Source organism: Clarias gariepinus, chromosome 24, assembly GCF_024256425.1.
Source record: "Clarias gariepinus isolate MV-2021 ecotype Netherlands chromosome 24, CGAR_prim_01v2, whole genome shotgun sequence".
Taxonomy (NCBI): Eukaryota; Metazoa; Chordata; class Actinopteri; order Siluriformes; family Clariidae; genus Clarias; species Clarias gariepinus.
In genome coordinates this window covers 1,406,438-1,434,157 of record NC_071123.1, presented here as the reverse complement: position 1 = coordinate 1,434,157, position 27,720 = coordinate 1,406,438, and the positions used below count along the sequence as shown (strand labels likewise).

Sequence of the window (27,720 nt, the reverse complement as noted above, 5' to 3'; positions counted from 1 at the left end):
ATCATTGAAAAAGCAAGTCCTTTAAATGTCATTGTGGTCCGGCTGATCTTGTTCATATGTTTTGGTCATGCCCGGTTATATCCTCATTTTGGACTTCTGTTTTTGACTCTTTATCAGCCATTACCTCGGTTAGGATCCCCCAGACCCTTTGATTGCCCTGTTTGGGGTTTTGCCCAGTGGGTACTCCATGCCCCTCTACTTCGTTGAACTTGTAGCATTTCCTACGCTTCTGGCAAGACGTGTTATTTTAATGCACTGGAAGGGCCCTGGTCCCACCACTCACTCTCTTTGGATAAAAGATGCCCTTTTTTAATAAAGTTGGAGAAGATCAAACACGCACTGCGTGGTACTCAGGTTATTTTTTTAAATCTGGCTACCAGTTCCTTAATTATGTTGAATCTCTTCGATTTACCGATTCTGTAATGACTTAGGAAGAATATGACATGTATATTTGTGCTCTCTCTTTGTCCCCCCCCCCTTTATTTATTTTTTTAATGATATTCCATTTAATTTTATTGCTTTAGTGATTTTTTTTACACCTTTTCATTAAAGTGTCTCATTCCAATGTTTTGTGTGATTGTGTTTTTTTTTTTTGTATGTTTCTGATTGCTTATTTTCGTGTTGTATATTTGTTATAAATAAATCATACATAAAAAGGCAAGTTCTGACTTATTCACACACAGAACATTTATTTTATTTATAAAGGTAATTAACTACATTTGAATCTTGAGAAGTGCAGTGATCTGACATGGCCGACAGACGTCACTGTTGCACGCCTCACTCACACTCCCTACGTCACTTCCGGTAGATTTCAGTAGGCCGAGCCGCAGCTACAGGCAACATTAAAGAACGGGAAAGAAAAAAAAAATCCCAGATTAAGAAAATTTTGTCCCGCAGAATCCTCATCCATCCTTATATATTTTATCATCAGGTGGAAATTTTTTCAAATATCTCACATAGATTGAACGCGACACGGTGATTCGGTGAGTTTTTATCTCCGTCTTGGTGCGAAAACGAGCCTTTTTTTTCTCCTTCAGCTCCTCAGCTCCGGACTTTATTGTTGCTTTTGTTCCGAGCGGCGGCCATCTTTACTCTCTCATCTTTACACTCTGTCCGGTTTTATAACTCACCCTAACGCATATGTACAGTATTTTTATGTGTAAAACATTACTATTCTGCGGTTACACGTATTTTATATCGGCGTGTTTATTTATCCTGTCACGGTTCTGTGTATTTTTATATGGGTGATATCTGTGTAAATTAGCAGTTAGCATGAAGATTAGCATGACCGTTATTTAAGAATAAAACGCCTCACGTTCTCAGAAGAATACGTAGCTCTTATTTTTGCGTTTTCGATGATTTAACAATTTCCATCACATCAGTGCGAGTTTGTTTTTTCCCTGACGATAAATTCAACCTTTGATAACTAGCATACGCGAATTAGCCGTGTTTACATTCGTTAGCATTAACATTAGCACACAGCGAAATAAATTCATGATTCTTAATTACAATAGCAGAGATAATAGTTGAGCTCTAGGTGTATGCGGTGAGGTTTGGAATTAGATTCTATTAGAGTTTTTTTAGAATTATTTCATTAGTTATTAGCCTTTTACGATTATTAGTATGCTAGCAAACCTGGTTAGCTCAGTTAATTAGCAAGCTCGAGCTCAGACTTCGAAGTCAGCGCGTGCCGGTTTTATCGCATTTTTATCACTTGTATATTACAGTTAATGATGGTTAATGATTTTTCCCCCCTTTTTTGCTTTCTGTTACGGATTTTGTGCTAAATCGGCGATTATATAATCTGTCATCGGAGCTAGCTAGCTAACATTAGCACTGTAGTTTGGCCTTTAAAGCTTAAAAGCAAATGGAAATAGTTATTCAATTAATAATTCCATTGAATTTTATTTGAATATAGTTTTTTTTATAGTTGTTTAACCAAAGGAATGTGTGGAGATGATTTTCCTGTGTGTTTAGACTAAAATCATGGTAAATAAAAAAAAAAGTCATTTAACCTGAACTTAGTTGCTTTACAACACAAGTCACACATCACATGTAGATGTCTAAATCAGTGAGTACACTCAAATATATTTCCTTAAATGTGAAACGTTAAACAGTTCATGTCCTAAATCTCTTCAGCACTGGTTGTTTTCTTCACACCACTCGTTCGTGTCCTGTATCCGCTGGACATCCGATGAACTCGGACTGCATCTCGGATCTGATCAAACTGCTGCTTTCATGCCATAACATCAGTGTGATCTGATGATCTGTTCACTGAGCTCCGTAGCGGTTTTAGCAGATAAACGCATCCTGTCTAATTTTTTTTTTTTTTTTTAATCGTAGTTACGATAGTCTCAGCTGAAGAGTTCCAGTCTGGATGTCGGGGTCTGCTTGGAGTCTCAGAGTCCCGGCAGAACAAAATGGCGACGCTCAGGACTTTGTTTTAATTTTTAAATAAATTCTCACTTTTATTTATTAAAGTCAACACTCAAGCTTGTCAGGATGAACACAGAAGTCAGCAAGTTTACACGCTTAGTAGTTTGGACGCTCGGTCTTTTAATGTCTGATCTATGAGTACTTTGTTACTTTTCACTTTGTTGTTTTTTTCCGTACTCTGGTACACTTGTGTATTTTCACTCTCCGATACAGCAGTGGCAGTATGCACCTACTTGGTCTGTGAGCCGCCATTAAACACACAAAAAAGAAAAGAATTAGTTAAACTTTGCACTTTGCCCAATATTATTAATATTTTGTAAAAAAAAAAAAAAAAAGTTAAGCAGTGCTTATAGTATCATTTATGGCCTTGTAGGTCAGAGGAGAAGATTGGCATGTGTTATGTTTTGTCCATTTTCAGGTATGATTGGCTTCTGTACTTGATTTGATCACATGCAAGCGAATCTGGTTCAGGCATGGTTCTCAAGTGCAGAACAATTGCGTGTTCTCACTGATCAAAATGGACCAGACTTTGGGGTCAAGTGTAGTCAGAAACTACCCTAGTGTGAGCCGCTCTGCATCACAGCTCGTACAGGAAGAGGCGCAGTGTAGAGAGAAGGAACCTGTTTTAGTTTGAGGCGAATCAAAGTTTCAGCAGCAATCTAAAAATAAAACAGAACAGAAATATACAAGACGCATAATTTTTTTTTCTTTTCTTTTCGGTTTAAAGTAGGAGTAGGTGACTGGGAGTTTTTACAGTCTGACAGGGTCACTGATGAACACGCTAAGAGACAAATTAGCGTGGATCGAATGATGAGATGAGAGCTATGTTGAGTAAAAAAAAAAAGTACCATTGTAATTTTTGGAGAACCACACCGACATGGACTTAACGGTTTCTTCTTAACTGGTAAATTTCTCCCCCAACACTGTTTGACTGGCCTCTATTGTCAGAAACATCAAAGCACTTTGGTAAGTCGCGCTGGATAAGAGTGTCTGCCAAATACCTAAATGGAAATGTGATGTCCCTCTGGGTGACATGTCCCCCCGTGTACGTTTGGGCAGTGGTAGTTCAGTGTGTTGAGGCGCTGGGTTAATGACTCCAGCCTCTCAGAAAGAATAAAGAATTTCACTAGGCATTAACGTTTATGTGATGAGTAAAGGCTGTAATATAATCTTATATAATTTGTTCGAATAGGGCTGTACGTCTGAGGTCAGGATTGATTTCCCCTCAAGGTTTGCTTTTGCCGCTGTTTTCTCACAACTAAACCCTGATGCAGTCTGTGATTCAAAACCCCCACATGTTTAAGAGTATCCAAGTAAAGCAGTGTCAAGTCCGGTTTCTGCTGAGAGAGTGATTCAGCTCTGAATCGACTTGTAGCAAGAAGTAAATCAGATATAAAGGTTAAGGTTGCAGAGTTCATTCAGTCATTATAATTTTTTTATAGTGCTTTTATTGTACAGGGTCGTGGGTGGCCTTCAACCTATCCCAGGATGCTTCGGCCACGGGGCAGTGCACCAATGTGGTAATTTTGGGAGCAAAAATTTTGCCCGATCCCAATTCTATTTTCTACCCCTCACCCCTTCCCCTTGTCCCTTGAAACGAAGTGGAAAGGGGTAGGGTTAAACTATTTCCCCTAAGAAATGGGAAAATTTACAACACTACAACCACTACAACACTGTTATACGTCATCACACGTATCCATTAATTTACATGTACACATATGGCCGTAAGCAAAACAAACAATGCGGTATCAAATGCTCGGCAAACTGACGTGCTACTGAACTTTCATATTTGTTTGTAGCATGCAGTAAAGTGTATATGACATAAAAATATATTTTTGTAATATCGTGCAATCGGAGCTATCCACTAGCAAACTTTAGCGATTTTTTTTTTTTTTGCAAACATTTCTTTACAGAACATCACCATAAACACAAGACTAAAGGTTATATACATATAATGAAAACTAACTTAGTTACATTTATGGGTCTGCTTGCTCGAGTGAGCAGCCATGTTGAAAATTTCGCTTTTGTTTGAAGTGAGGTCTCGAAAAATCTTCATTCGGAGGGCTATCTGGCCCTTCCCCTTACCCCTACCCCTCCAACCAAAAGAGAAATAAGACACCCCTACCCCTTCACATGAACACGGCAAATGGAGGGGTAGGGGTAAGGAGTAGAATTGGGATTGGGTTTATGTCTAATCTGCTTGTCGTTGGACTGTGGGAGGAAACCAGAGTACCCGAAGAAAACCCTCCAAGCATGGGGAGAACATGCAAACTCCACACACAGACTCGAGGTGGAAATCAAACCCTCGACCTTTAAGATGTGAGGCCTCAGCATTCTAACCACTACGCCACCAGTCAAAGCTCAGTGTTGGAACTCTGCAGAAAACCTAAGTGATCTTGATCTGCAGATTTAATCCAACAAATAAGCTAAAGTAGAACATTAACTCTGGATGACACACAAAGCAGGTTATTCTTGTAATTATTAAACCGTTCAATGTGAGTCAGATTTAAGTTCTCTATGCTTGGGTTAATAAAAATTTTTTTTTTTTACTCATTTAACCGGGGACGTTTAGTTTGCAACAGCTTACTGGTTGTTGATTAGTTCAGAGTCTTTAATGTTCGTCAAAAATATTTTCTCGATTTCAGATGTCTGTCAGAACTAACTGTTGTTGATCATGCCGATCCTGTTTTCTTAAGGAGATGGGAAAATCTGACGCAACTATACAGAGTCAGCTGATCAGGCTTACCTCGCTTACACACTCCTAAATGTTATTGTGGGCTTCTTACAAACTGCACAGAGGCAGAGAACACACCAGGGGCCTGGCAAAATGTGTGTGTGTGTGTGTGTGTGTGTAGGAGGTGGGGGGGGGGGGCAATCACCACATGAGTCCTGATTTTCCACCAGAACACAGAGAAACCTTTCTGTTGCTGTGATCTCACTCTCAGGAAAGTGTTGTTCCTGTCTGTGTGTTTTTTTTTATTTTTATTTTATTTTTTTTTAACACTGTGGCTATAGTTTAAATTAAGTTCTGTTGTTTATAATTCTATTTATTTGTTGCAGAAAGCCCTTGTGCAAATGAAGCGCAGGATGACAAGACAGACTTGTGAAAGGATGTAATGATTATAAATCAGAAAGGCAGGGGTTAAGTTTCAGTTCTCATTGCACTTATCGTTCATTATTTGTATCTTTCGGATTTATGGATCGAGAATGGTGTGAAAGAGGTCGGAGAAAATCCGCGGAGGTCTCCGGCACGGCCTCTCTAATATTTTCCTTTCTTCTAGTTCATCCATCTTGAGGAAGATCAGGAACTCTTCACGGGTCCGCCATGAAAGCCGCACCCAACAACTCCCAATTGCTTGCTCTGGTTATTACGTCTGAATAACTTTCCCTCCTCTACACTCGCCTCTCTCCGTTGTTCACCTAACGAGCCGTTTCAGATCAACATACGAATATGCAGAATCCTCCAGACGTCCCTCAGACTGACGACACTACCTGGATGAGCAATGTAACGTTTCAGCCTAGTCTAGTGGACATGACACAACTTCCAGATAGAGTCTCAGACCTGCTGTTAGAGAGGAGAATTCAAAACGCATTGCGCAAGTGACCATTTTGTCAGATTTCGATCTTTAGTTTTGATTACAGCACACGTTCCTCACGACATAATGAGGAGGCTGACAACCATATATTTTAATTAAAGTAAAAAAAATTTTTGTCACATTAACTTTTGTTTGAGATCTTGCATCGATCTTGCGAGAATCAAACTACTCGTTAAAACTTTTACTATATTTAAGGTTAGGATGCTATGGTGTAAAAATGATTCCTTATGCTTCCTGAACCACTCTCTCACACTCCGAGTCCCGGAATACAGCCGTGCCATCAGGGAAGGAGAAGAAGAAGAAAAAAAAACTCCATAGATGTGACAACCTGGTGATTCAGTACATTCAAGTTGTCAGCTGACTTAATTTTATTGCCACATAACGTTGCTAAGCCTAGAGACCTGAGCAACTAAAGCAGATTTGTACAGTGGACACTATGCATGATCGGTGTATGCCTTCATGCTATCCCCTTCTTACCCTGACTCGATCTTTTTCCATCGCTCTTTATGAAGCAAAAAAAAAGGCATTATTTCTCATTGCAACATAGTCACTTTACTAAACCTATGACTGTTATTCTAAATTGGATGGTATTATATTTTATATTTTTATTTAGTTTTTTTTTTATTGCCATGTGGGCGTGGTGGAGGGTGTCGTTGCCATCGCCATGCCTGTACTATTATTGGCGAAACACTAACGTCTTCTTTGCAGTTAAGGGTTCAGCACAATCCTTCCACTCTTTAATTCTTTTTTTGGAGTCATGGAGAATGCGTTTTGGTTTCATTACTCTCTTTAGTTGTCATATTTACTTGAAAGAATTGTTTGTTTGTTTTTAATAGAAACAGACGGTACAAAGGAAGAGGCGCAGAGAAAAATTTCCATACTCGATGACATTTCATCGCAATGTCCGATCGTTTGGGGCAAATAACCAAGTCCAAGGATGGGAAAAGCAAGTATTCCTCGCTCAGCCTATTTGACAAGTACAAGGGAAAGTCAATAGAAACTCAGAAACCCACAGGTGAGCCTCACACACACACATAGTAATAGTAATAAAAAGTAGTGACCGTTCACTATCTTACCTTTATTTGTTGTTTTTAGCATCACTAGTTTTATAAATGTAATACTTTTTCTCTTGAAGTTGGTGTAAGTTAATTTGTACATTATTTGATGATTTTTATTTTCTGTACTTTATTTGGATTTTGGAATGTAATAACTTTTGTTGCTTTTAAAGTCAGCCTTTTTCTACAAGTTTACAATTTACATGTTTGTCTTTTTATTATTATTATTTTTTAATTAAATTAGCTTAGTTTTTTTGTTGCTGTTTTGTAGCATTATTTTCATATTCCTGTCTTTGATATTATTTGCAAATCTACTTTTTGTTTTTTAGTAATTCTTCCCAGATTTTTTGCTGCTTTTTTTTTTTGGTTAGGTAAAAATGTCTGTAAAATAATTTTAGTTAATTTGCATTTTATAATTGATTAAATATTGTTTCTAATTCATGTCTCCTGTTTTTTTTCCTCCTCTCCTCACTGTCCATTATAACCATTATAAGTTTGAGCCGTGTAAAAAAAGAAAAAATGCGTTTGCCATAAGTTGCCAATTTATGATTACACTTTTACTTACGTTTTTCCTCTCTGGTGATTTTCGTAACACTGGCCTAAGTTTGTGGAGGTGTTGTCGTAGGAATGTCAAACGATTGTGCGAGTTTTTTTTTTTTTTTTTCTTTTTTTTTTGATGTAGTAATATTTATTAATTTATTTTATTAAACAATAAAATAAAAATCCGTCTGTCTGTCTCTTGGCTGTAGTTGTTGCTCGACATGGCTTACAGAGTCTTGGTAAAGTGGCCGCTGCCCGGCGCATGCCCCCGCCCGCTCACCTGCCGAGCCTGAAGTCCGAGAACAGAGGAAACGATCCAAACGTCATTATCGTCCCCAAAGACGGAACAGGATGGGCGAACAAGCAGGAACAACCCGATCAAAAGAGGTGTAGCCATTTTCCCCCTCTCGCATTCACTCACTTAATCACACACACACACACTCTGTTTCTCTCACACACGCACTCTCTCTCTCTGCCCATCATACCCTCTTCCTCTTTATTTCTCTCATGTCCATACTATGGCATTTCTCTCGTTCTGACTCTTTCTCTCACACCATTTTTCTTTTTCTTAATGCCTTATTTTGCTCTTCGTTTCTCTTTTTTAATTTTTTTTCTCTTTGATTCACTTTCTCCCTTCCTGTGTTTTTGCTCTCTCTTGCTCTCTTACTTGAGGGGTCTAAAGGCTAAACCTAGAATTTATTTTGTGTTCCCAGAAAAAGTATTGGGGAGTGTGCGTGTGTCCGTCCCATTGGCCTCAATACATCGGCCTTGATGTGTAGATTATTATTATTATTAAGCTATAATTATACTTAATTATTCTCGGATAGAATAAAAATCAGTGACGAAACACTTTCCATGAGGTGTGTGTTTGTCTGTTAACTAACTTAATAAAAAGAAGAACATGGAGATCCCCCTCTGTAACACTTGTTCCAAGTTAGAGCTGTGAAATATTTTATATACATAAAAAAAAAACTTTTCATAAGTTCATAAATCTAACTTTGTTGTCCAGACTGTTGTTTTTTTTCCCCTTTGCTTGCACCTGAGGTAACAGCTTATAAACTGAGGTTAAAAAAAATTATATAATTTATATGTGAGAGCGTAAAGGAGAGGAAAATTAGTGTGTGAGACAGAGCTAGAGTCAAAAATACTGCTGAATAAATAAATGGGTCTAAAGATGAAAAGCATTTTCAGAGACGTGTTTGTCCCTCTCTCGCTCACTCTTTTAGCTTTGGTTAGAAACCGAGATGCGTCATTAAGTGAATGTTTCCCCAAGCTGAAGGACCAAGGTGTGTGTGTGTGTGTGTGTGTACAGAAATTGCTGTGTGTGAGATTATAAATAGGAGATCTCAAGGTAATGCTGTTTGACGGACGAGTCGTAATTGTGTGTGTGTAAAAGCAACTGAACACACAAACTTGTGTAAGGTGAAACACTCAGTGTAGAGTGAAGTGTGTGTGTTAGGGTAATGAAATTGGATTTGTGTGATATATGATGTTGTGGGTAGATCATCCCTGATTTGTTTTTATTTCTCTCCTTGGCCAAAACTATGTGCACCCCTGACCATCACACCCATGTGTCCTTTTTAAACATAACATTCCATATTTGTTCCCTATTTTTTCCCGTTACTTCGAGCTCCTCTCTTCTCTTCTGGAATGTCTTTCCATTAGATGTTGGAGTTTGGCTCTTCGGGTCTGTGTTCATTCAGTTACAGCTACAGGAGCGTTAGTGAGCTCAGGCACTTATGTCAATTCTATCCAATTATGTGCTTCTCTTTAAGTTTGTGGGGACAGTTTAGAGAAGAAACACCTGTGTAATGGGATAGTCAGGGCTGGTAACGTGTTTATTTGCAGATTTATTTTATTTATAAATTTTTTTTTGGGTCCCCTTTTTCCCCCCCATCACATGATGGATTTGCGTTTGTGTTTCATGCCGATGGATTCTGTTGAATGAATCATTCTATGATTTTTCTTTGCGGAGAAAAACTGGTACTTAGTAATAACGGTCATATTTCAACCTTGTTTGTTGAAAAATAAATGAGACCCGCCATGTTTTTAAAAAGTTTTCAGAATTGTGATAAATCACTTTTTTGCTATTTTGAGTGACCGGTGTCACACTAAAGCTGCTTTCACACTACAGTACCGATTCCATGGAGCTAGAAAGATAGACAAAGCGTTTGTTGTCCTTATACACTGTAGAGTGAAATAATGAAGTTAATCATACCCAAGACGTGGTATGACTCAGTCATGTAAAAGCAACGAAGACTTTAAACGGACATTTCTTAAACTTGAGTAGAGCAGGTATTTTAAATGTGGAGTGTAAAGAAAGAAAAAAAAACCCACATCAACTGAAGGACATGTAATCATAAACGAACCCGTAAGTGTAACACAAGCTGTTTGAGCCATGTTTGTCTCAGTGCGGTTAATCCCCTCTCTCTCCGTTTCAGTTCCGTTGTGTCGACAGCACAGCCGCCGGAGTCGCAGCCGCCGCTGCCTTTGCAGAAATCAGTGTCCAATCTTCAGAAGCCTACAGTGGCAGCCAACCTGGAGGTAAAACAACACTTTCACTGTGCAGATCTCTATTATAACCCTCTTCTCTAATCTCTGATGGTTCTGTTGTTTATTAGTATAGTTGTTTATGTATAATATTTCATAATATTAAAAGTATGTGTTGTAGTAGCTATACTAGCTGAGGAATTACTGTAGTAGCTACTTCCACTTTGCATTCAGTCTTTACTTAAATTTATTCCAGTTTGATTCTGTTTTTGTTAACATCCGTTTACGAGTTTACCTGCTCAAACCCGTGACTGGTCTTATCTTCTTGCCATCCACCATGTTGCATTAGCGCCACCTTCTGATCTTCATCTCCCCCATCTTCCTTCCAGTTTAGTCCCAAAACTTGCAAAAACATTTTCCCTGCCCTTTTTCTCTTTAATTAAAATATCCTTTTTTTTTTTTTTTTTTTTTTTTTTGGCATGTGTAAACAGTTTCTGCTCACCGTGAAATGCTTAATCTGCCAGAAATACAAGAAGTTCCTGTTGTTGATGCCTCTAACTTTGTGGTTAGGTTTAATTTCGCATCTTTTCCAGTAAATCCAACCCAGTGCGTCGTCATTGGTTGTGATAGACGTATAAAAAGATGAGCCAATCATTCCCTTCTTTTTTTTATATTACTTTTATTTATTTTTATTTATTTAATATGTTTAAATCTCACTTTTCTTTCTTCTGATATAGTTGAAGGGAATTGAATAAAAAAAAAAAAAAATTTTTTTAAAGCAAATTGGATACATTTAAAAAGACCAGCGGATAAACTTGCTTTGTATTTGCACCAAAAAAATAAAACATGAATGTCTTTGTCAAACTGACCGAGGAGCGTGATACACACATGCGCACACACACCTCTCTCATTACTGTAGTAGAAGGTTTATTTAAACTTCACAGAGCGTGCACTGTAATGACCTTCTCCCCCTCTGCTCCCTTACAGAGCACAAGCACCGGTGGACCAAAGCAATGGGCACAACTAAATGGAAAGGCACTCGATCAAGATGGTAACACTTGGCATCCTTTTTCTTCATTTTCTGTTCAATAAATAATCACCTGCACACAAACCCAAAGGTCATCAATTCGACACGTGTGATGACCTACGCTACATGTGCGCAAAGAAACGGCGGCCTTGTCGCCTTTTACCGGCTCCGTGTGCCAGTAGGAGTAAATTCAAGGTCCGACATTCAGCGCTCGAAGTCCTTGAAAATGTACCACGATTCATTTGATGTATTAAAAAAAATGTCAAGAGTGGGAGACGTTCTGTATTCTTCCTTGAGCTTAACTCTGTCTAACGCGTGTGTGTTTTTAGTTTTTAACGCTCGCTCTTCCTGCAGGTTTAAGGGCCTCAAACCGACTGCAGCCCTTCTCTCACGAGGAATTTCCGACGCTGAAAGCAGCAGGAGAACAGGACAAGGCTGGCAAGGAAAAAAGCGCCTTCGATCCGTCGTATGGGCCAGGACCAAGCCTCCGCCCTCAGAGTGAGTCTCAGAGCTCCGTCTTGTTCACGTCTGTCGCACACACGCGCGCGCACCCAAACCCAAAGGTCATTAACCTCACACATGTGATGACCTACGCTACATGTGCGCAAAGAATCGACGACCTTGTCGCCTTTTATCGGCTCCGTGTGCCAGTAGAAGTGAATTCAAGGTCCGACATTCAGTCTTTGAGTAAAATAATAATAAGTGCATGTACGTAAACAAGTAAGGGGGGGATCTAATGATCAGATGATGCTTTTCTGTAGAAATTGTGTGCTTTTTATTAATTCATAAAATTTTTGTTCTTTTGTTTGTGCTCAGACGTAACAAGTTGGAGGGAGGGCGGAGGGAGGTACCTGCAGCCCCCGTCTCTGTCCTCGGCCCTCTCCTCCGATCCAGAGGGCAAATCCAGTGCCTCTCCTGAGGCTACCACTACTATTCCTCCTCCATCCTCCTCTTCCACCACCACCACCTCCTCCTCTTCTTCCTCTTCCACCAGTGCCATCACTGTCGCCGCTGTCGTCGTCACCGCAGCAGCCGTCGTCACCGCCGCAACGCCCCCCGACCCAAAGGATGTCTCTCTCCGGCCGGCTCCGCCCACACGCCGATTGACTCCGGGTCTGCAGTATCAACTCCATCACTCCTCCACCACCACCTATCATGACATGCTGCCTGCCTTCGTAAGGGTTCCCTACAGTTTTCAATTAATATTATAGTAAACTAAAGAACTTGGTTTGTTTTTTAATTTATTTCTTTAAGATAAAAAGGAATAATAAAGATTTTTTTTTTTTTTTAATTTTTTTTAATCTTCTTTCTATCAGATGTGTCCCAAGGAGACCCGTGATGGCCCGGGTTCTTCCGAGCACGGTTCTACTGCTGCTGCTCCTCCAGCTGTTAATGCTAATGCTGCTGCTGTTGTTGCCCCCATGCGCTTCGATGCCCGACCCAAGTTCAGACCCCCTTACCCTACTCCTGAACCCGTCAAGTGCGTACCTTCTCACCTTTATACACACAACGCTCAACAGCGCTCCCACTGAGCCTCCATGTTTCGTTTCTAAAACTATCGTTTGGTTTCATCGTTGTTTTGTAATAATTAGAATGTTTTTTAGGATCTGTTTTTTTTTTTTTTTTGATTTAGTCAGTTAAAGTAATCACCCTATTGTGTTTATAGCGGCGAAGTACGGAGAGAAAACCGTTTCGCTCGAGTCCCAGCTCGTCCCGGTCCCCGACCGATCCGGCGTCCTGGGGACAGACCTTCCCGTCCTGCCATCATCAACCCTGAAGATCTGAAAGACCTGGACGACCTGGACAACGACTGCGAGGATGGATGGGCAGGTAAACGGGTCAAACACGCAAGGCATTAATATTACTAATGTAGTTCTATCTACAAACTAAACTGTGCTTAACAGCTGTTTTATACACATCTAGTGATGTTTTAATGATTGTAGAAGTTTCTTTTATAATTCATCAGGATAAAGTGAGCTTTTTTTTTTTTTTTTTTTATTGCTGTAGTGAATTAGCTGATGTATTCTGTAACTCACTAATAATCCAGTGTAGTGTTGAGGTTCAAGATGTAAACAAGATCGATCATCTTCTCAGGTCTTCACGAAGAGGTGGACTACAGCGAGAAGCTCAAATTCAGTGATGATGAAGAGGATCACTCCCCCAGCGACAAGAGCAAGATCTGGTGCGTATCTGCATCCCGTTAATTATTTAAATTATTAATAAACGTCTCCTGGAACACGTTAGAGAGCCTCGTAGTGGTTTTTAATTAATTTATTAATTTACATTTTTTTAAGGGGAGAGTGGGAGGCTCGTCGCGACCGCCAGTCATCCATGAGCTCAGATGGTCAGGATGACGCGTACCATCACCAGCACGATCTTTTGCCTTCCAGAAAAACCAACAGCAGATACAGCTCCGCCGACTCGCAGGTAACAAGCGTGAGAATTCTCAGTAATTGCAAGTGTATTAGTTTTGCATGAAATCTGTTTATTCAGTCCTTTTCTTTTTTTCCTTTCTTCCTCAGCCACAGCAGAAGAGCGCCGGCGCGAGCGAGTCTCTGGAAGAACAGGATGAGCCTCATCGTTCCACCCCTCATCCTCCTCGGGGAAAATTTGTCTCGCCGGACGTCTCTGAGGCCGTGGAGAGGGCGCGTCGGAGGCGTGAGGAGGAGGAGCGGCGAGCCAGGGAGGAGAGGCTGGCTGCCTGCGCTGAGAAACTCAAGAAACTGGACGAGAAATTCGGCAAGATCGAGAGAGCTGCGCATTCTGGAGACGGACACGGAGTGGAAAGTAAGGAGCTGTCGCTGTCACCGTCACCCGCAAGAGAGACTGCCAAACCACATCAGGAGGCCTGGCAGCACGGGAGTAAAGGTAGAATTTCTTTATTTGTAAAAAAAAAATTTGACTGTTGCACAATCAAATGTCAGTTTTCTTCACCTTAACAATATAGTTTTTTCCATTTTTAGTTTTTCTGTCCGTTTTGATTATTTAACCTCTAAGCCAATTCCCCCTCTCCCTCCTCGTAGACGTTTCTGAGCAGAAATCCGACATGTTACACAGCCAGGATTATCGAGACGATTTCAGCTACAGGAGCGAGGATGACTGTTCCGACTTCACTCAAAGGCACCAGAAGGCTGTTCCACCTCGTTTCCAAAAGCAGCAGCAGCAGCAACAACAACAACAACAACAACAGCAGCAGCAGCAGGTGAGTGGCAGCAGCTGAAATCCCTCCGGCATGCCAAGCTTTAAAGTTTTAATCCTGTAGCGCTCCAGTATTGGCATACTCAGCAGTTCAAAGGCGAGCTCTTATCTCCTGTTCTGTTCACGTGGTCCGTTATATAGTTTGTACTTTGTGCAAGTTATTTTTGTTTACTTTGACTTGTTTCTAGTTGTTCTGTTTATTTGCGTTAATCCGCCTGTCTTTCAGGATCCATATAAGTTGCAGCAGTGGCAGCAGACCGGTTCAGGTCCCGCTCAGAGAGGTTATTACCCCCCTCACGTGCTTGGTTTTGACCCCCGCTGGATGATGATGCCTCCTTACATGGACCCACGCGTGACCCAGGGACGCTCGGCAGTCGATTATTACTCTCCTAACGTCCACTCCTCGGGTATGTTCATCGATCCAAAACCAAAAAACTTTCTTTTTGGATTATAAAGAACCGTATTTATTTAACACGCACACTCTCCTCTGCAGGCGTAAACAAACCAGCGGTGCATGATCGCCTCAACAGCCCTGGATCTGCCTCGGACGAGTGCTGCCATTCCAGCATGCACCAGGAAAGGAGGGCGCTCTCTGCTGACACTTATTCAGTGTGGAGCCAAGATGGCTACCCACCAGCGCGCAGTTTCACCCCACCTTACCAGAGACAGCATGACAACGCAGAGAGGTGTCAGTCAGACGACAGGTACACAGATTGTTTTTATTTTCCCGTCAGGATTATTATTATTATTTTTAGTCACATTTTGAAACAATAAACAATGGATTTTGATCTTTTTTCTGATTTATTTATTTTTATTCTGCAGGAGTGACCGGTCCTGCTCTCAGCAGGACTCCTATGAGGAAAGAGGGATTGAACGTATTGAAAGTCCTTCAGAAGATCTCCCCCATCAGGCCTACCACCCAAATCGAGGGTCTGACATTTCTCTCGGTTCGCAGCGGGACGAAGAAGCACCACCAGGACATGGCGAGTACCTCAAACCCGAGCACCACAAGGAAGTGTCCTCTAACCGGAACCAGAGAGACAGTCTGGATTCTCGTGACGGTGAGGGTAAGGAGAACAGTTTCGACTCTGGTTTCTGGAGAAAAGACGACCCTCTGAAAAAAGACAAAGACGCGGTGCAGTGGTCCGACCCAGGGTCTAGCAGCAGCAGCAGTGGGGTGAGCCAGCCGTCCGAACCGAGCGGCAGGACCTTAAGGAGGACGGGTCCCATCAAGAAACCGGTGCTCAAGGCCCTAAAAGTGGAGGACAAGGAGAATGAGAAGCCCAAATCCGAACCCGAGGAGAAGCCCGTTCCGTACAGACTTGAGAAGGAGGTCCTTACGAATGTCTATGACCTTAAAAAGGACAACCAGCCTTCGATCAACAGGCATCCAGTTCCTCCTGCGATCACTCACGAGGAGAAGCAGTCTTCTCGGCCCAAAATGGAGAAATTCAGTAACCCAAGTGAGGAGTCCAGTAGGGAGAATGGCTGGGAAGTCAGTAATTCTCAAGTGAAGGAGAACTCTGAGAACAGGGAGCCGGCAGCACCTCGCCGCAACAACTGGATCTTTATTGATGAAGAGCAGGCATTCGCTGGAGCCAGAGGGGCGGGGCGGGGCCGCGGCAGAGGATTCAGAGACTTTAATTCGCGTGGCGGTGGCCGAGGAGGACGGAGCGACAACAATAGAGGAATGTACAACACTGGAAATATCCAGCGTTCAGGGCGGGGTCGAGGATCCCGGGATTTCGTTAAGGCCGAGGATTTGCAGAGAGGAAAACCGCGGAGACGAAACATGAGCGAGACTCTGAGCGAGGCCTCGGAATACGAGGAGCTGCCCAAACGCCGACGCCAGAAAAACGGAGAGAATGGAGAAGCTGATTATTCCTCGTCCGGAGATACTAAAAGGGTGGAAAGGGATTCCTGGAGGTCAAACAAAGTCTACAATAATGACCAGAGCACAGGCGGAGACGCAAGGGAAAAACCCAAAATGAGAAACTTTGGTCGGTCCCTTCCTCCACGCCTGAACACTGGATACAACCGTGGGTTCGGATCAAAGGATTTTTCCACTTGGAGGGGAAGGGGGAGCCAGTTCGGAGGCGGATCAATGCAGGAGAACGGATACAACTTCACGAGCGATTCCTTCTCGAGAAAATCTGCAGAAGGCGACTCTCTAAAATACCCTCCAAAGTTTGCATCGTCTTTCGCGGAGAACGGAGTTGAGGACCGAGAAGGTGACTATCGCTTCGACAACGACAATTCTGACAACCGTCCGCTGAGGAGAAGACGTCCTCCCCGCCAGGACAAACCCCCGCGGTTTAGACGTCTGCGCCAGGAGCGAGAAACTGGCGGTCAGTGGAACAGCGACGAGTACGTCAACGGGGATTTCACGAACCCCTGGCCGGGTCGATCCAAACCCGGAGAAGATCATTGGCCTGGTCAGTATTCCGGGAATAGGCAGCAGGAATTCGCGTCTCAGGGTGAGGACTGGGAGACCGGATCAGAGAACAGCGACTTGAACGACTGGAGAGAGAAACGTGGCGAGGCACCCGTAGACCCTGGTCATGGAGAGCCAGGCTCTGAGAAACGAGAACTTTCCAAGAGAAGTTTCTCCAGCCAGCGCCCTCTGGTAGACAGACAGAATCGTAAGAGTGACATTTTGGAAGGCTCAAAGATGCCTCGATCCACAGACACTCCCTCTGGCGTCGGGTCGTCCAACCGCAACGACGGCTGGCAGAACGGAGTGACGACCAACTGCAGGCGGTGAGTTCAGACGACCCAATTTTTATTACATCCTGTAGCGCATGTAAAGGAATAAAATAAACCTGGTTTAATTTGTGCAGGAGTCCTGAGGATGCAGGGCCGGTGTACGGCGTGGAGCAGACAGAGGACAGCCTTTCGTCCAGCAACACCGACTCGACAGGAAAGAAGCTGGATAAAGATCTGAAACCAAGAGGCATGAAGGGAGACATGTCTGAGCCTCTTTCACAATATGATCTCAACAGCTACCCAAGTAAGAGCAACAATGAAGACGCAGACTGTTTTTACTGTTGTTAAAGTACTGTTTGACTGGTGCTTATCAGATTACATTACTTATTATTGACTTGGCAAAGGGAAAGATTCTGATGACTTTCTGCTTATAACTGAACTTCTTCTGATAGTTGAAAGCGATCCAGGAGCCTCTATTCCGAGTCCGGACGGATTCCAAGACGCGCTCTCCAAAAAACAGCGGCGTCCACAAGAGGACGAGCGAAGAAGAAAGGAGCAAGGAGGACCGGTGAGGTTTATTTTTATTTATTTATTTTTTTTACATTAGATTTACAGTTAAATCTTTTTAGAATTAGATCATATGTTAAAAAACAACCTGATCTTAATAGGTTGTTTTAGAAATTTTCAGTGTGTTGACTAACCCATCCATCCACAGGTATCGGTAAAGAACAGAGCAATCGCTTCCAAAATGCCGCCTCGTTTTGCAAAGAAGCAGGGCGGTATCTCGATCGAACAGCCTGAGGAAACCCTCTCGACAAATAATCTTGGCACTGAGATCTGGGAGACCAACAGCACAGGTAACCGCACGCTTTAATACCGGAGAACGTTTAGCAACTTTTAAATATTTTTTTATACAATTTTATACTATTATTACTCCCCTGTTTTGCAGCTCTTACAGTCCAGTCGTCTGGTGGAGACTCGTGGACGAAGCAGGTGTCGTACACTGGGAGTGAACCCAATTCAGAGGTTCGTTCTTAAATAATTAATTATTGATATTTTCCCCCTAAACGATTGATAGGCACTTGGTACTTCACTATCATACTCACCTTCCCTTCATTACCGTAATCCCGCCTCGTACAGGATTCGGACGCAGGGCCAGAGCAGAGCAAAGAGCACAAACCCGGGCCGATCGGAAACGAGCGCTCTCTGAAGAACCGCAAGGGTTCCGAAGGAGTGGATCGTCTCGAGGGCCCCATCACGCCCGTTAATGGAGTGGACATCCACGTCGAAAGCGTCCTCCCCGTCCCACCCATCGAGTTTGGGGTCAGCGCCAAGGACTCGGACTTCAGCCTCCCCCCGGGATCGGCACCGGTGGCCGTGTCCAACCCCGTCACCAAGCTGCAGGACGCTCTCGCCAGCAACGTAGGTTTCAGGATGTTTCATCAGTGGTTCATAAGTTTACGGTGTCGCTCTGACCTCATGTTCTGGTTGTGTTGAGGTTACTGGAGTGGTGGTGGTGGTACAGTGAGCAGGAGTTATAGGCTTGGTGTTTGTGTTACAGGTTCTATGTGTTAGTTACAAGCATGGTACAGGCAGTGCTGTTGATATAAGAGACCAGGGTGTCGGTTACCATGGCGATTGTTAGTTACTTATGAATTGCTTATAATTATCTACCTTTTTTCTGTGTGTTTTAGGCGGGCCTAGCTCAGGGCATTCCTATGCTGCGCAGAGATCACCTGCAGCCTGGCATCAACCTCAATCCCATTTCTTTTCCCACCACTGACCTCACACTCAAGGTACGTCACCCTGTATATGAACAGTTTAAGGAAAAATTTTAGGCACGTGCAAGTGTTAACCCCACCGTTGTCGGGTCATGTGATGTAGTGTGATACTGTGATATGTGACATGTGATAGTGTGATGTGATGTGATGTGATACTAGTACTTATGCCTAGCAGGTTGTGTCGTAAAATAAAACTTCAAGATGACTTCTCTGTATTTACTCCATAAAATCCACCAATCTGTTGCCGTTTACTAAAAGCCCACACTGTTTTCGTGCAGATGGAGTCTGCACGTAAAGCCTGGGAGAACTCGCAGTCCCTCCCCGAGCAGGGTTCTCCAGGCAGCGTAGGGTCGGTCACGCAGCCCCCGTGCAGCTCGTCCAGCGCCGTCAGCTACAGCTCCTTCGGAGGCGTCTCCATGCCCCCTATGCCCGTGGCCTCCGTCGCTCCCTCCGTCTCCATGCAAGGTCTGAATAAGTTTCACGTGCAGGTTTGATCAGTAATATTTACACCAATTAGAACTCGTTGTAAAGTGTGTCTTGGATCCATCTGCGTAGGTAACCACATCCCGCCTCTGTACCTGGACGGACATGTGTTTCCAAGCCAGCCTCGTTTGGTGCCGCCGACAATGACTCAGCAGCAGAGCTATCAACAGGTAACGAGGCAGTGAGGCTGTAACGCAGAATAATTCACTCGTGCATCATTCGAGTACACATCGAACTAATGTTTGCTTTTGTTATTGATTATTTTATCATCGCCTGTGTTTAACAGGCTGCAGCCGCTCAGCAGATCCCCATCTCCCTCCACACGTCTCTGCAGGCTCAGGCTCAGCTGGGTCTCCGCGGTGGTCTGCCCGTCTCTCAGTCCCAGGAGATGTTTAACTCCATCCCCACGTTCAGGTACGTTTGATCACTCTGTAGACCGTCTTTAACCATTTGTTTGACTCGTTAGATCTTTTTTTTCGTCATGCTCTTGTATTTATGTAAACTCTGGTTTTCTTTGTGATGTTGATTTACAGATTTTAACTTTGCTTAATACTTCAACACATAAACTGCAGTGTAGCTCTTTTGTTTAGAGGAACTAGTTTTATTGGAGAAACAATTGGAAATATAGTTGCAAGCAACGATAAAGCACCCTGTGCCATCACCTCCTGGGGCACCGCACAACCTGTATTATTTGAGCATGTTAAAACCTACAAAAAGCCATCGCCACTTATATCACACACAATATGATGTAATAGGGCTGATGTCAGCTTGGGTCCAAAATATTTGTTGTGTGTGAGTGTTAACATCTGTGATGTGTACGTGTGTTCTTTAGGCTGTGATGTGTACGCGTGTTCTATTTTAGGCTGACGATGTCTTTAAAATAATTAAAGACATCGTCACAGCTGTCGTGTTTGAGATATCAAAAATCCCTCCGCAATTTCGCATCAATTTCTTTAGATCATATCGGCCCGGTTTGGTGACAATCGTATAAATTCCCTAGGAGGAGTTTATCAAAATCTATCAGGTGCGTTTTTGCGAACGACCCAAAATAACTGGCCACCTGTTGAGTTGATCCCAGGATAAGTGTAAAAGTTGTTCGGCTTAATGAGCTCTAGATGTTTACTGAGTTTCGTGTTTCGGACATGTTGGGGAAGGGAACAGAGGTGATGAAAATGTGATGGGCAGGTTTGGTTTTCAGGACAGGAATGTAGAAGGACAGATGGTGGTGGCCTTTGCAAAGAGGATGGAAATGGCAGTGGTAAATACTTTCTTCCAGAAGAGGCAGGAACATAGGGTGACATATAAGAGTGGAGGCAGAAGCACTCAGGTCGACTACATCTTGTGTCGACATTGTAACCTGAAAGAGATCAGTGACTGCAAAGTGTTGGTAGGGGAGAGTGTAGCCAGACAACACAGAATGGTGGTGTGCAAAATAACCCTGGTGGTGAGGAAGGCGAAGAGGACAAAGGCAGAGCAGAGGACAAAGTGGTGGAAGCTGAGAAAGGAAGAATGTGGTGAAGTCTTTAGGGAGGAGTTGAGACAGGCTATGGGTGGTCAGGAGGTGCTTTCAGTTGACTGGACAACTACAGCCAATGTGATCAGGGAGACAGGTAGGAGGGTACTTGGTGTATCATCAGGTAAGGGGAAAGTGGACAAGGAGACTAGGTGGTGGAATGAGTAAGTCCAGGAGTGTATACAGGGAAAGAGGCTAGCTAAGAAGAAGTGGGACACTGAGAGGACTGAAGAGAGTAGACAGGAGTACAGGGAGATGCAGAGTAAGGTGAGGGTAGAGGTGGCAAAGGCCAAACAAAGAGCATATGAGGACTTGTATGCTAGGCTAGACAGTAAGGAGGGAGAGGGGGATCTGTACAGGTTGGCAAGGCAGAGAGATAGAGATGGGAAGGATGTGCAGCAGGTTAGAGTGATTAAAGATAGAGATGGAAATGTACTGACAGATGCCAGGAGGGTGATGGGAAGATGGAAGGAGTACTTTAAGGAGTTGATGAATGAGGAAAACGAAAGAGAACAAAGAGTAGAAGAGGTGACTGTTGTGGAACAGGAAGTAGCAAATATTGGTAGAAGTGAGGTGAGAAGGGCGTTGAAGAGGATGAAGAGTGGAAAGGCTGTTGGTCCTGATGACATACCTGTGGAGGTATGGAAGTGCTTAGGAGAGGTGGCAGTAGAGTTTTTGACAAGTTTGTTTAACAAGATCTTGGAGAGTGAGAGGATTCCAGAGGAATGGAGGAGAAGTGTATTGGTGCCAATTTTTAAGAACAAGGGAGATGTGCAAAGCTGTGGCAATTATAGAGGTATAAAGCTAATGAGCCAGACAATGAAGCTGTGGGAAAGAGTAGTGGAAGCTCGGTTAAGGGCAGAGGTGAGCATTTGTGAGCAGCAATATGGTTTTATGCCTAGAAAGAGTACATCAGATGCAGTATTTGCTTTGAGGATGCTGTCAGAGAAGTACAGAGAAGGTAACGGAGTTGCATTGTGTCTTTTTAGATTTAGAGAAAGCGTATGACAGGGTGCCAAGAGAGGAGCTGTGGTATTGTATGAGGAAGTCTGGAGTGGCAGAGAAGTATGTTAGAGTGGTGCAGGACATGTATGAGAGCTGTAAGACAGTGGTAAGATGTGCTGTAGGTGTGACAGAAGAGTTTAAGGTGGAGGTGGGTCTGCATCAAGGATCAGCTCTAAGCCCCCTTTTGTTTGCTCTGGTGATGGACAGGATGACAGATGAGGTAAGACAGGAGTCCCCATGGACTATGATGTTTGCAGATGACATTGTGCTCTGTAGCGAGAGCAGGGAACAGGTGGAGGAAAATTTGGAGAGGTGGAGGTATGCTCTGGAAAGCAGAGGAATGAAGGTTAGCCGAAGCAAGACGGAATACGTGTGTAAATGAGAGGCACCCAGGAGGATCGGTGAGGCTACAGGGAGCAGAGGTAAAGAAGGTGCAGGATTTTAAGTACTTGGGGTCAACGGTCCAGAGCAACGGGGAGTGTGGAAAGGAGGTGAAGAGGCGGGTACAGGCAGGTTGGAATGGGTGGAGAAAAGTGTCAGGTGTGTTGTGCGATAAAAGAGTATCAGCGAGAATGAAAGGAAAGGTGTACAGGACAGTGGTGAGACCAGCGATGCTCTACGGCTTAGAGACAGTGGCGCTGAAGAAAAGACAGGAGGCAGAGTTGGAGGTAGCAGAGCCGAAGATGTTGAGGTTCTCTTTGGGAGTGACAAGGATGGATAGGATTAAGAATGAGTTTATCAGAGGGACAGCCCACGTTAGATGTTTTGGAGATAAAGTCAGAGAGGCCAGATTGAGGTGGTTTGGGCATGTTCAGAGGAGAGATTGTGAATATATCGGTAGAAGGATGCTGAGGTTGGAACTGCCAGGCAGGAGGTCTAGAGGAAGACCAAAGAGGAGATTTATGGATGCAGTGAGAGAGGACATGAAGTTAGTTGGTGTGAGAGAAGAGGATGCAGAGGATAGGGTTAGATGGAGGCAGATGATTCGCTGTGGCGACCCCTGAAAGGGAACAGCCGAAAGACAAAGAAGAAGAAGAGTGTGCCTATGTGAAAGTGTGTACGAGCTATGTCGAAAAATTTCGTGGGGGTCCCATGACTCTCAGGCATCCTAATGGCAGCAGATTCCAACCTGTCTGCCAATTTTCATGAGTTTTTGAGAGTAAGACACCCAAAGAGTCCAAAAGCATGGAAAAATAATAATGCACACTCTATAGTGCCTGGGCACTAATAAAATAATACTTAGGAAAACAAGAGACTGCCCTAATAACAGTCCATTTTTGTGTCTGATTTTCCCCCGCAGGTCGCAGGTGTACATGCAGCCCAGCCTGTCCCACCCCAGCGCAATGGTGCTCTCTGGAGCCGGCCCTCTGAAAGGGCCGTACTCGGCGTTCCCCGGCATCCAGCCCTCCGAGATGGTAAAGCCGCAGTCCGGCTCACACTTCCAGACCATCAACGGCAGCCAGGCACTGGTTTACGAAAGCACCATCAACCAGGCGGCGGGAATGGGCACGTCTCAGCTCATGGACTCGCAGCTCATTCAGGTGAAAACGATCGTAGTCGTGTTTATTCGACCTTGTTTGCGAAATTCAATGTGTTGTGTGATTATACTTATAGATTTATTTTGTGTGTGTTTAGGTGACGATGCCCCTTCCCGGTTCTCAGCTACGTTACGGTTCAGCTCAGCAGCACCTGATCCTCCCACAGTCTATCCAGCTTCAGCAGGGTCAGAACCTGCCTGTTGGTGCCCCACGCCGCATCATGCCCCCGGCTTCCCAGCCACCCGTCATCACCGCCAGCCGAGAGGTGACAACAGCAGCGCTTTTCTGCTTTTACATCAACATTTTTTATTTATCTTTTTATACCGTTGCTTGTTTATTTACCTTTAAATATTTGGGTGTTTGTTTAGCCGTCTCAGCTGGAGATGAAAGGATTTCAATTCCCTGATAAAGCCAGCCACTCACCTGGGATTCCTGGCAGCTCGTACAGGTCAGTTTGTACAGAGCATAATGGTTTTATTTATTTATTTATTTATTTTTTCTCAGAAATTTTTTTTGTTACACCTCATGCATTTTCTGTTCCTCTCTTGGGGTTCAGGCCAGGTTCTGCCAGCCCCAGTGGGAAGCCATCTGGTCCCGGTGCCCCCCCGACCGTTGGCCCGCTCCCAGGACATTACGCCCCACAGGTGTTTACCTTTACATTAAAATAAATAAATAAATCCTAACACACACTTTAAGCATTTTCTAACCGTTTGTTTTTTGTTTGTTTGTCTGCTCAGGTGCCCCCTCCACAGGGCAACATGGTAATGCACATGCGCACCGCTACCAGCGGGCCTTTCCCAAACCCAATCCAGAGACCTGTAATGCAGGTAAACAAGGCTGTAATTATTCGCTCTACCCCTTACTCAAGCCCGGGCCGCGAGCCTCCCCACTCCACCCCCCCTACCAACCCGGAGCCCCCTAGCAAGGGCGCGGAGGAGGGCACGAAGGTGAGCCACCCACTGTAAACAAATATAGGTAATTTCAGTTTATCCACTTCTTTTTCTTTTTCTTTTTTCTTTTTATTTTATTTCTCATAATGGTGAATTTGTAGAATTAAAATAATACTTCACAGTTATGAAAAAAACCATTGATCATTAAAAATTTAGTTTTTCCTTAATTGCTTTCTCATTGATGTGATGTTTATTACTAAAATCAGTTGAAAATTTTCTTCATAAAAATAGAGATTAAAAATAGAATGACTGTTAGACTAACAGAATGGTGTGGTGTGATTTGTTTTATTCCTCTTACACCACAGCAAGTTTAACTACTGTGACTGTTTTAATATATATATATATATATATATATATATATATATATATAAAATCATACAACAATGCGTTACACTTATCCATACATAGTTATACTAAATGTATACTTCTAAACATCTGTCTTTATACCATTGCAACTTTAAGTCTCATCAGTAACGCAATTCTGTGTAGGACGAGTTGTAACACTCAGATAAAATAGGCTTAAATGAGGCTACATTAAACATTCTTTATCTCTGTGTGCTTTTAAAACCAGTGAACAAGAAAAACAAAACAACGACCAAGTTAATCAAACCAGAAGTTTATTATACAAAAAAATAAAACAAAAAGGTGCACCAACCAAGAAAAAACTACAAAGAAAATATTTACAAAATGTATACAATAAAAAATACAATCAGTGTGTGTGAATGTGTAGAATGTCCAAAGTCCAGGTTATTGTATGAGTGAGTAAGAGAGTTGAATCAGTCTTACCGTAAAATAATGATGGAATAATCCCGGGACGAAGCAATCCAGTCGGTGATGATCCGGATGACCAAGAAATCCCACAAGGGAAAGTCTTAGCCACTCTCTTTGAAAACCCCATAAATGCAAACATGAAAACAGCGCTGGCGACGCAGTTTTCGAGAATTCGTCCTGGTCTATAGTGTGAGAACTTGCCCTTTATACAGGGACAAAGCGAGTGTATGCCGTGTGGTGAGAGGAATGAATCAGGTTCAGATTATACTCGTGACACCCTTGCTGCTCTGTCACTAAGAATTTCATGCTCGTATTATTATAACGATTCGTCGAAGACGCACCTATGACACTGATGGCTCTTTTGTTTTTTGTTCCCGTCCAGGTGAAGATCCTCCGTGAGGCTCGGCAGATCGTATCCGATCTGAAGGCGTCCTCCTCCTCATCCGTGATTCCCGGGAAACTGCAGGAGGCCGCTGCAGCCGCACCGGGGAAACCGAACCGCACCGGAGCAATTAAGCCTCAGAGCGCTAAAGTAGAGGAGAGCAAGGCCTGATCATGGAACTAACACACACAAACACACACACACTTCACTTCATCATACACAGGCTCTGGGCTCAAACCAAGGACTCCTTGTATCTCTCTTACTCTCTCTCTCTCTCTCTCTCTGTATCTCTCTCTCTCTGTATCTCTCTCTGTATCTCAGACTTGCTGTGTCTCCCTCTCCCTCCCTTTTTTTTTTATCTCTTTCAGTTTTGCTGCTTTGTGTATCTCTCTATATAACTTTTTCTGCCCCCTCCTCCCTCTCTCTGTATAGCTCTCTGTTTGTACCCCCTCCTTCTTTCGCTCTCTCTCTCTCTCTCTCTCTCGTTTGGTTGTCACTTGTTCTCTCCACATGTCACTGGACCACAGACTGAAACCGCACCAGAACCGGGACTCTTCCCTGCTAAAGCACCACATAGGAGAGAGATGTATCTTAAAATATATCTATATATAAAAAATGTATACTATATTATATTATAAATATATATGAAAACAGACGTTATAGCTTGGGACTCTTCTAAGCAGACTTTTTTTTTTTTTTTTTTTTTTGGGTTGTTTTTTCCCCCCCGAGATCCTCGTTATTTATTTACCATTTCAAGAAGACCGACGATGTGTATTTAAAAAAAAAAAAGAAAGAAATGAAAAAAGTCTCACGATAAATTCACTTGTTGCCCCGCCCCTGTCGCCAAAATCGCCCCGCTTCCTTGTTATTGTTCGACCTGACAGAGTTGATGAACGTGTCTTGTTTAAGGACTGCAGTGTCATTTTTACTGGAAACCATGGAATTTTAACCCTTTTTTTCTTCTTCTTTTTTTTTTTTTTTTTTTTAATAAATGTTAAATATCGTAATCAGTGACTATTTGCTCTGTTATGAAAGGGCACATTTTACTTAAATAAAACAAAAAAATGAACACTTAACTTGAAACTTTTTGTTCTAGCTCTAGACACAGGACTCCTGACAGACTGAAGCTTTTTTTTATTTTTCTTCTCTCTGTGCAAATATAATCTTTTACCTATCCTTTTGTCTTTTGAGCGCTGTTTAAATGCAGTGTGTTTGTGTGTGAGGAACAGAACATAAAAATAGGATTTTTTTTTTTTTAGCTTTTTGGAACACTAAGGGTGTGTGTGTTTGTGCATAATTAAACATAGGGCACTTCTGCATTATTTTTTCCCCCTTTATCTTACTTCTGGACCTGAAGTGTTGCCATAAACGCATTGGAGTTGGGTGACGTCCTGACACCTTTTAAATGAGGGTTAACACATAAGTCCAGCTATGAAGGAAAAAATAAATAAATAAATCATAGATGAATAGAAAGTGTGTTTAGTCGCATTTTAAGGTAAAAGGGGCGGAGCTGTTTACTTTCAGGATGTAAGGCATAATGATCCTGGAACGAAATGGTTGTTTATAGTCAAACTTCGGCTTTAACATCCAGTCTGTTCCTGATCTCATGGTCATGTATCGCCTGGCCCTAATAGACAATGAATAATAATAATAAAAATAAATAAATACTGGCTGTGTGAAACGCCTTCTCAGGGGGGTCGGGTTTGAAGGCTTATTATGAGCAACAGCTTCCTTTTTGGCGCTCTGTATTTTAAAAAAATTGTTTGGTGGAAACCACACACACACACACACACAGCGTGAATCTACATGAAGGTTTCAGCTAAGCATCTCATCATCCCACAACCACATGGAAAATAAAAACAAAAGGTGCTTTTGGCTGTCAAAAAGGAAAAATAAGTAAACAGAACTTTGTGCCGGTGTAAATAAAAACGAGCCGCCTCTTGCCTGCTGGGGAACGTGAGAGGAACGTGTCAAAAGACTCTTCCTGTTTTGCAAACAGGTCTTTTTTTTTTTTTCTCTCCCTCCCCCTCTCTTGCCACCTTGTGTTTGTTCGAGCAGCGAATACGCTCAGCCTACATCGAACCCGTGTCATGAACTGTACAGGCTCACTCACGTCTTTCCTTTTGTAAACTCCACGTTTCTCCTTCGACGTATTTAAGTTATGTTGTACGGGCCGCTCTGCCGTCTCAGCAGTCTCTTTATCCTTAAATGTTGTTTATCCTCTGCTTTCAGAGATGTGAATCATAAAT

The 27,720-nt window shown here is 42.9% G+C and overlaps 1 protein-coding gene and 2 non-coding genes across 6 annotated transcripts; all 3 read left to right on the top strand.

Annotated features, from left to right (window-relative positions):
• Positions 1–818: 818 nt before the first annotated feature.
• Positions 819–26,166, top strand: prrc2b (proline-rich coiled-coil 2B). 4 transcript variants are annotated; one of them, XM_053485892.1, is made up of 32 exons: positions 819–983; positions 6,869–7,047; positions 7,837–8,014; positions 10,069–10,171; positions 11,105–11,168; positions 11,499–11,642; positions 11,961–12,319; positions 12,461–12,624; positions 12,811–12,974; positions 13,239–13,326; positions 13,439–13,571; positions 13,667–14,012; positions 14,168–14,346; positions 14,569–14,749; positions 14,836–15,046; positions 15,165–17,102; positions 17,183–17,352; positions 17,501–17,616; positions 17,764–17,905; positions 17,998–18,074; positions 18,189–18,470; positions 18,743–18,844; positions 19,108–19,294; positions 19,385–19,482; positions 19,599–19,726; positions 23,131–23,371; positions 23,466–23,633; positions 23,737–23,816; positions 23,925–24,012; positions 24,106–24,315; positions 25,472–25,749; positions 25,784–26,166. In XM_053485892.1, exons 2-31 carry the CDS (start codon positions 6,933–6,935, stop codon positions 25,640–25,642), a joined length of 6,627 nt encoding a protein of 2,208 aa, XP_053341867.1. In that variant the 5' UTR covers positions 819–983; positions 6,869–6,932; the 3' UTR covers positions 25,643–25,749; positions 25,784–26,166. The 4 variants fall into 4 exon arrangements, with proteins under 4 accessions (XP_053341867.1, XP_053341869.1, XP_053341868.1 ...); XM_053485894.1 differs by lacking the exon at positions 25,784–26,166 and having other exon boundaries at positions 23,930–24,012; positions 24,106–24,343; positions 25,472–25,662; XM_053485893.1 differs by lacking the exon at positions 25,784–26,166 and having other exon boundaries at positions 24,106–24,343; positions 25,472–25,662.
• On the top strand, positions 11,217–11,350 carry LOC128512686 (small nucleolar RNA SNORA68). Its single transcript, XR_008356310.1, has one exon. It is a non-coding gene; the product is annotated as a small nucleolar RNA SNORA68 (small nucleolar RNA).
• Positions 11,689–11,822, top strand: LOC128512685 (small nucleolar RNA SNORA68). The gene has a single exon (XR_008356309.1). It is a non-coding gene; the product is annotated as a small nucleolar RNA SNORA68 (small nucleolar RNA).
• Positions 26,167–27,720: the final 1,554 nt, after the last annotated feature.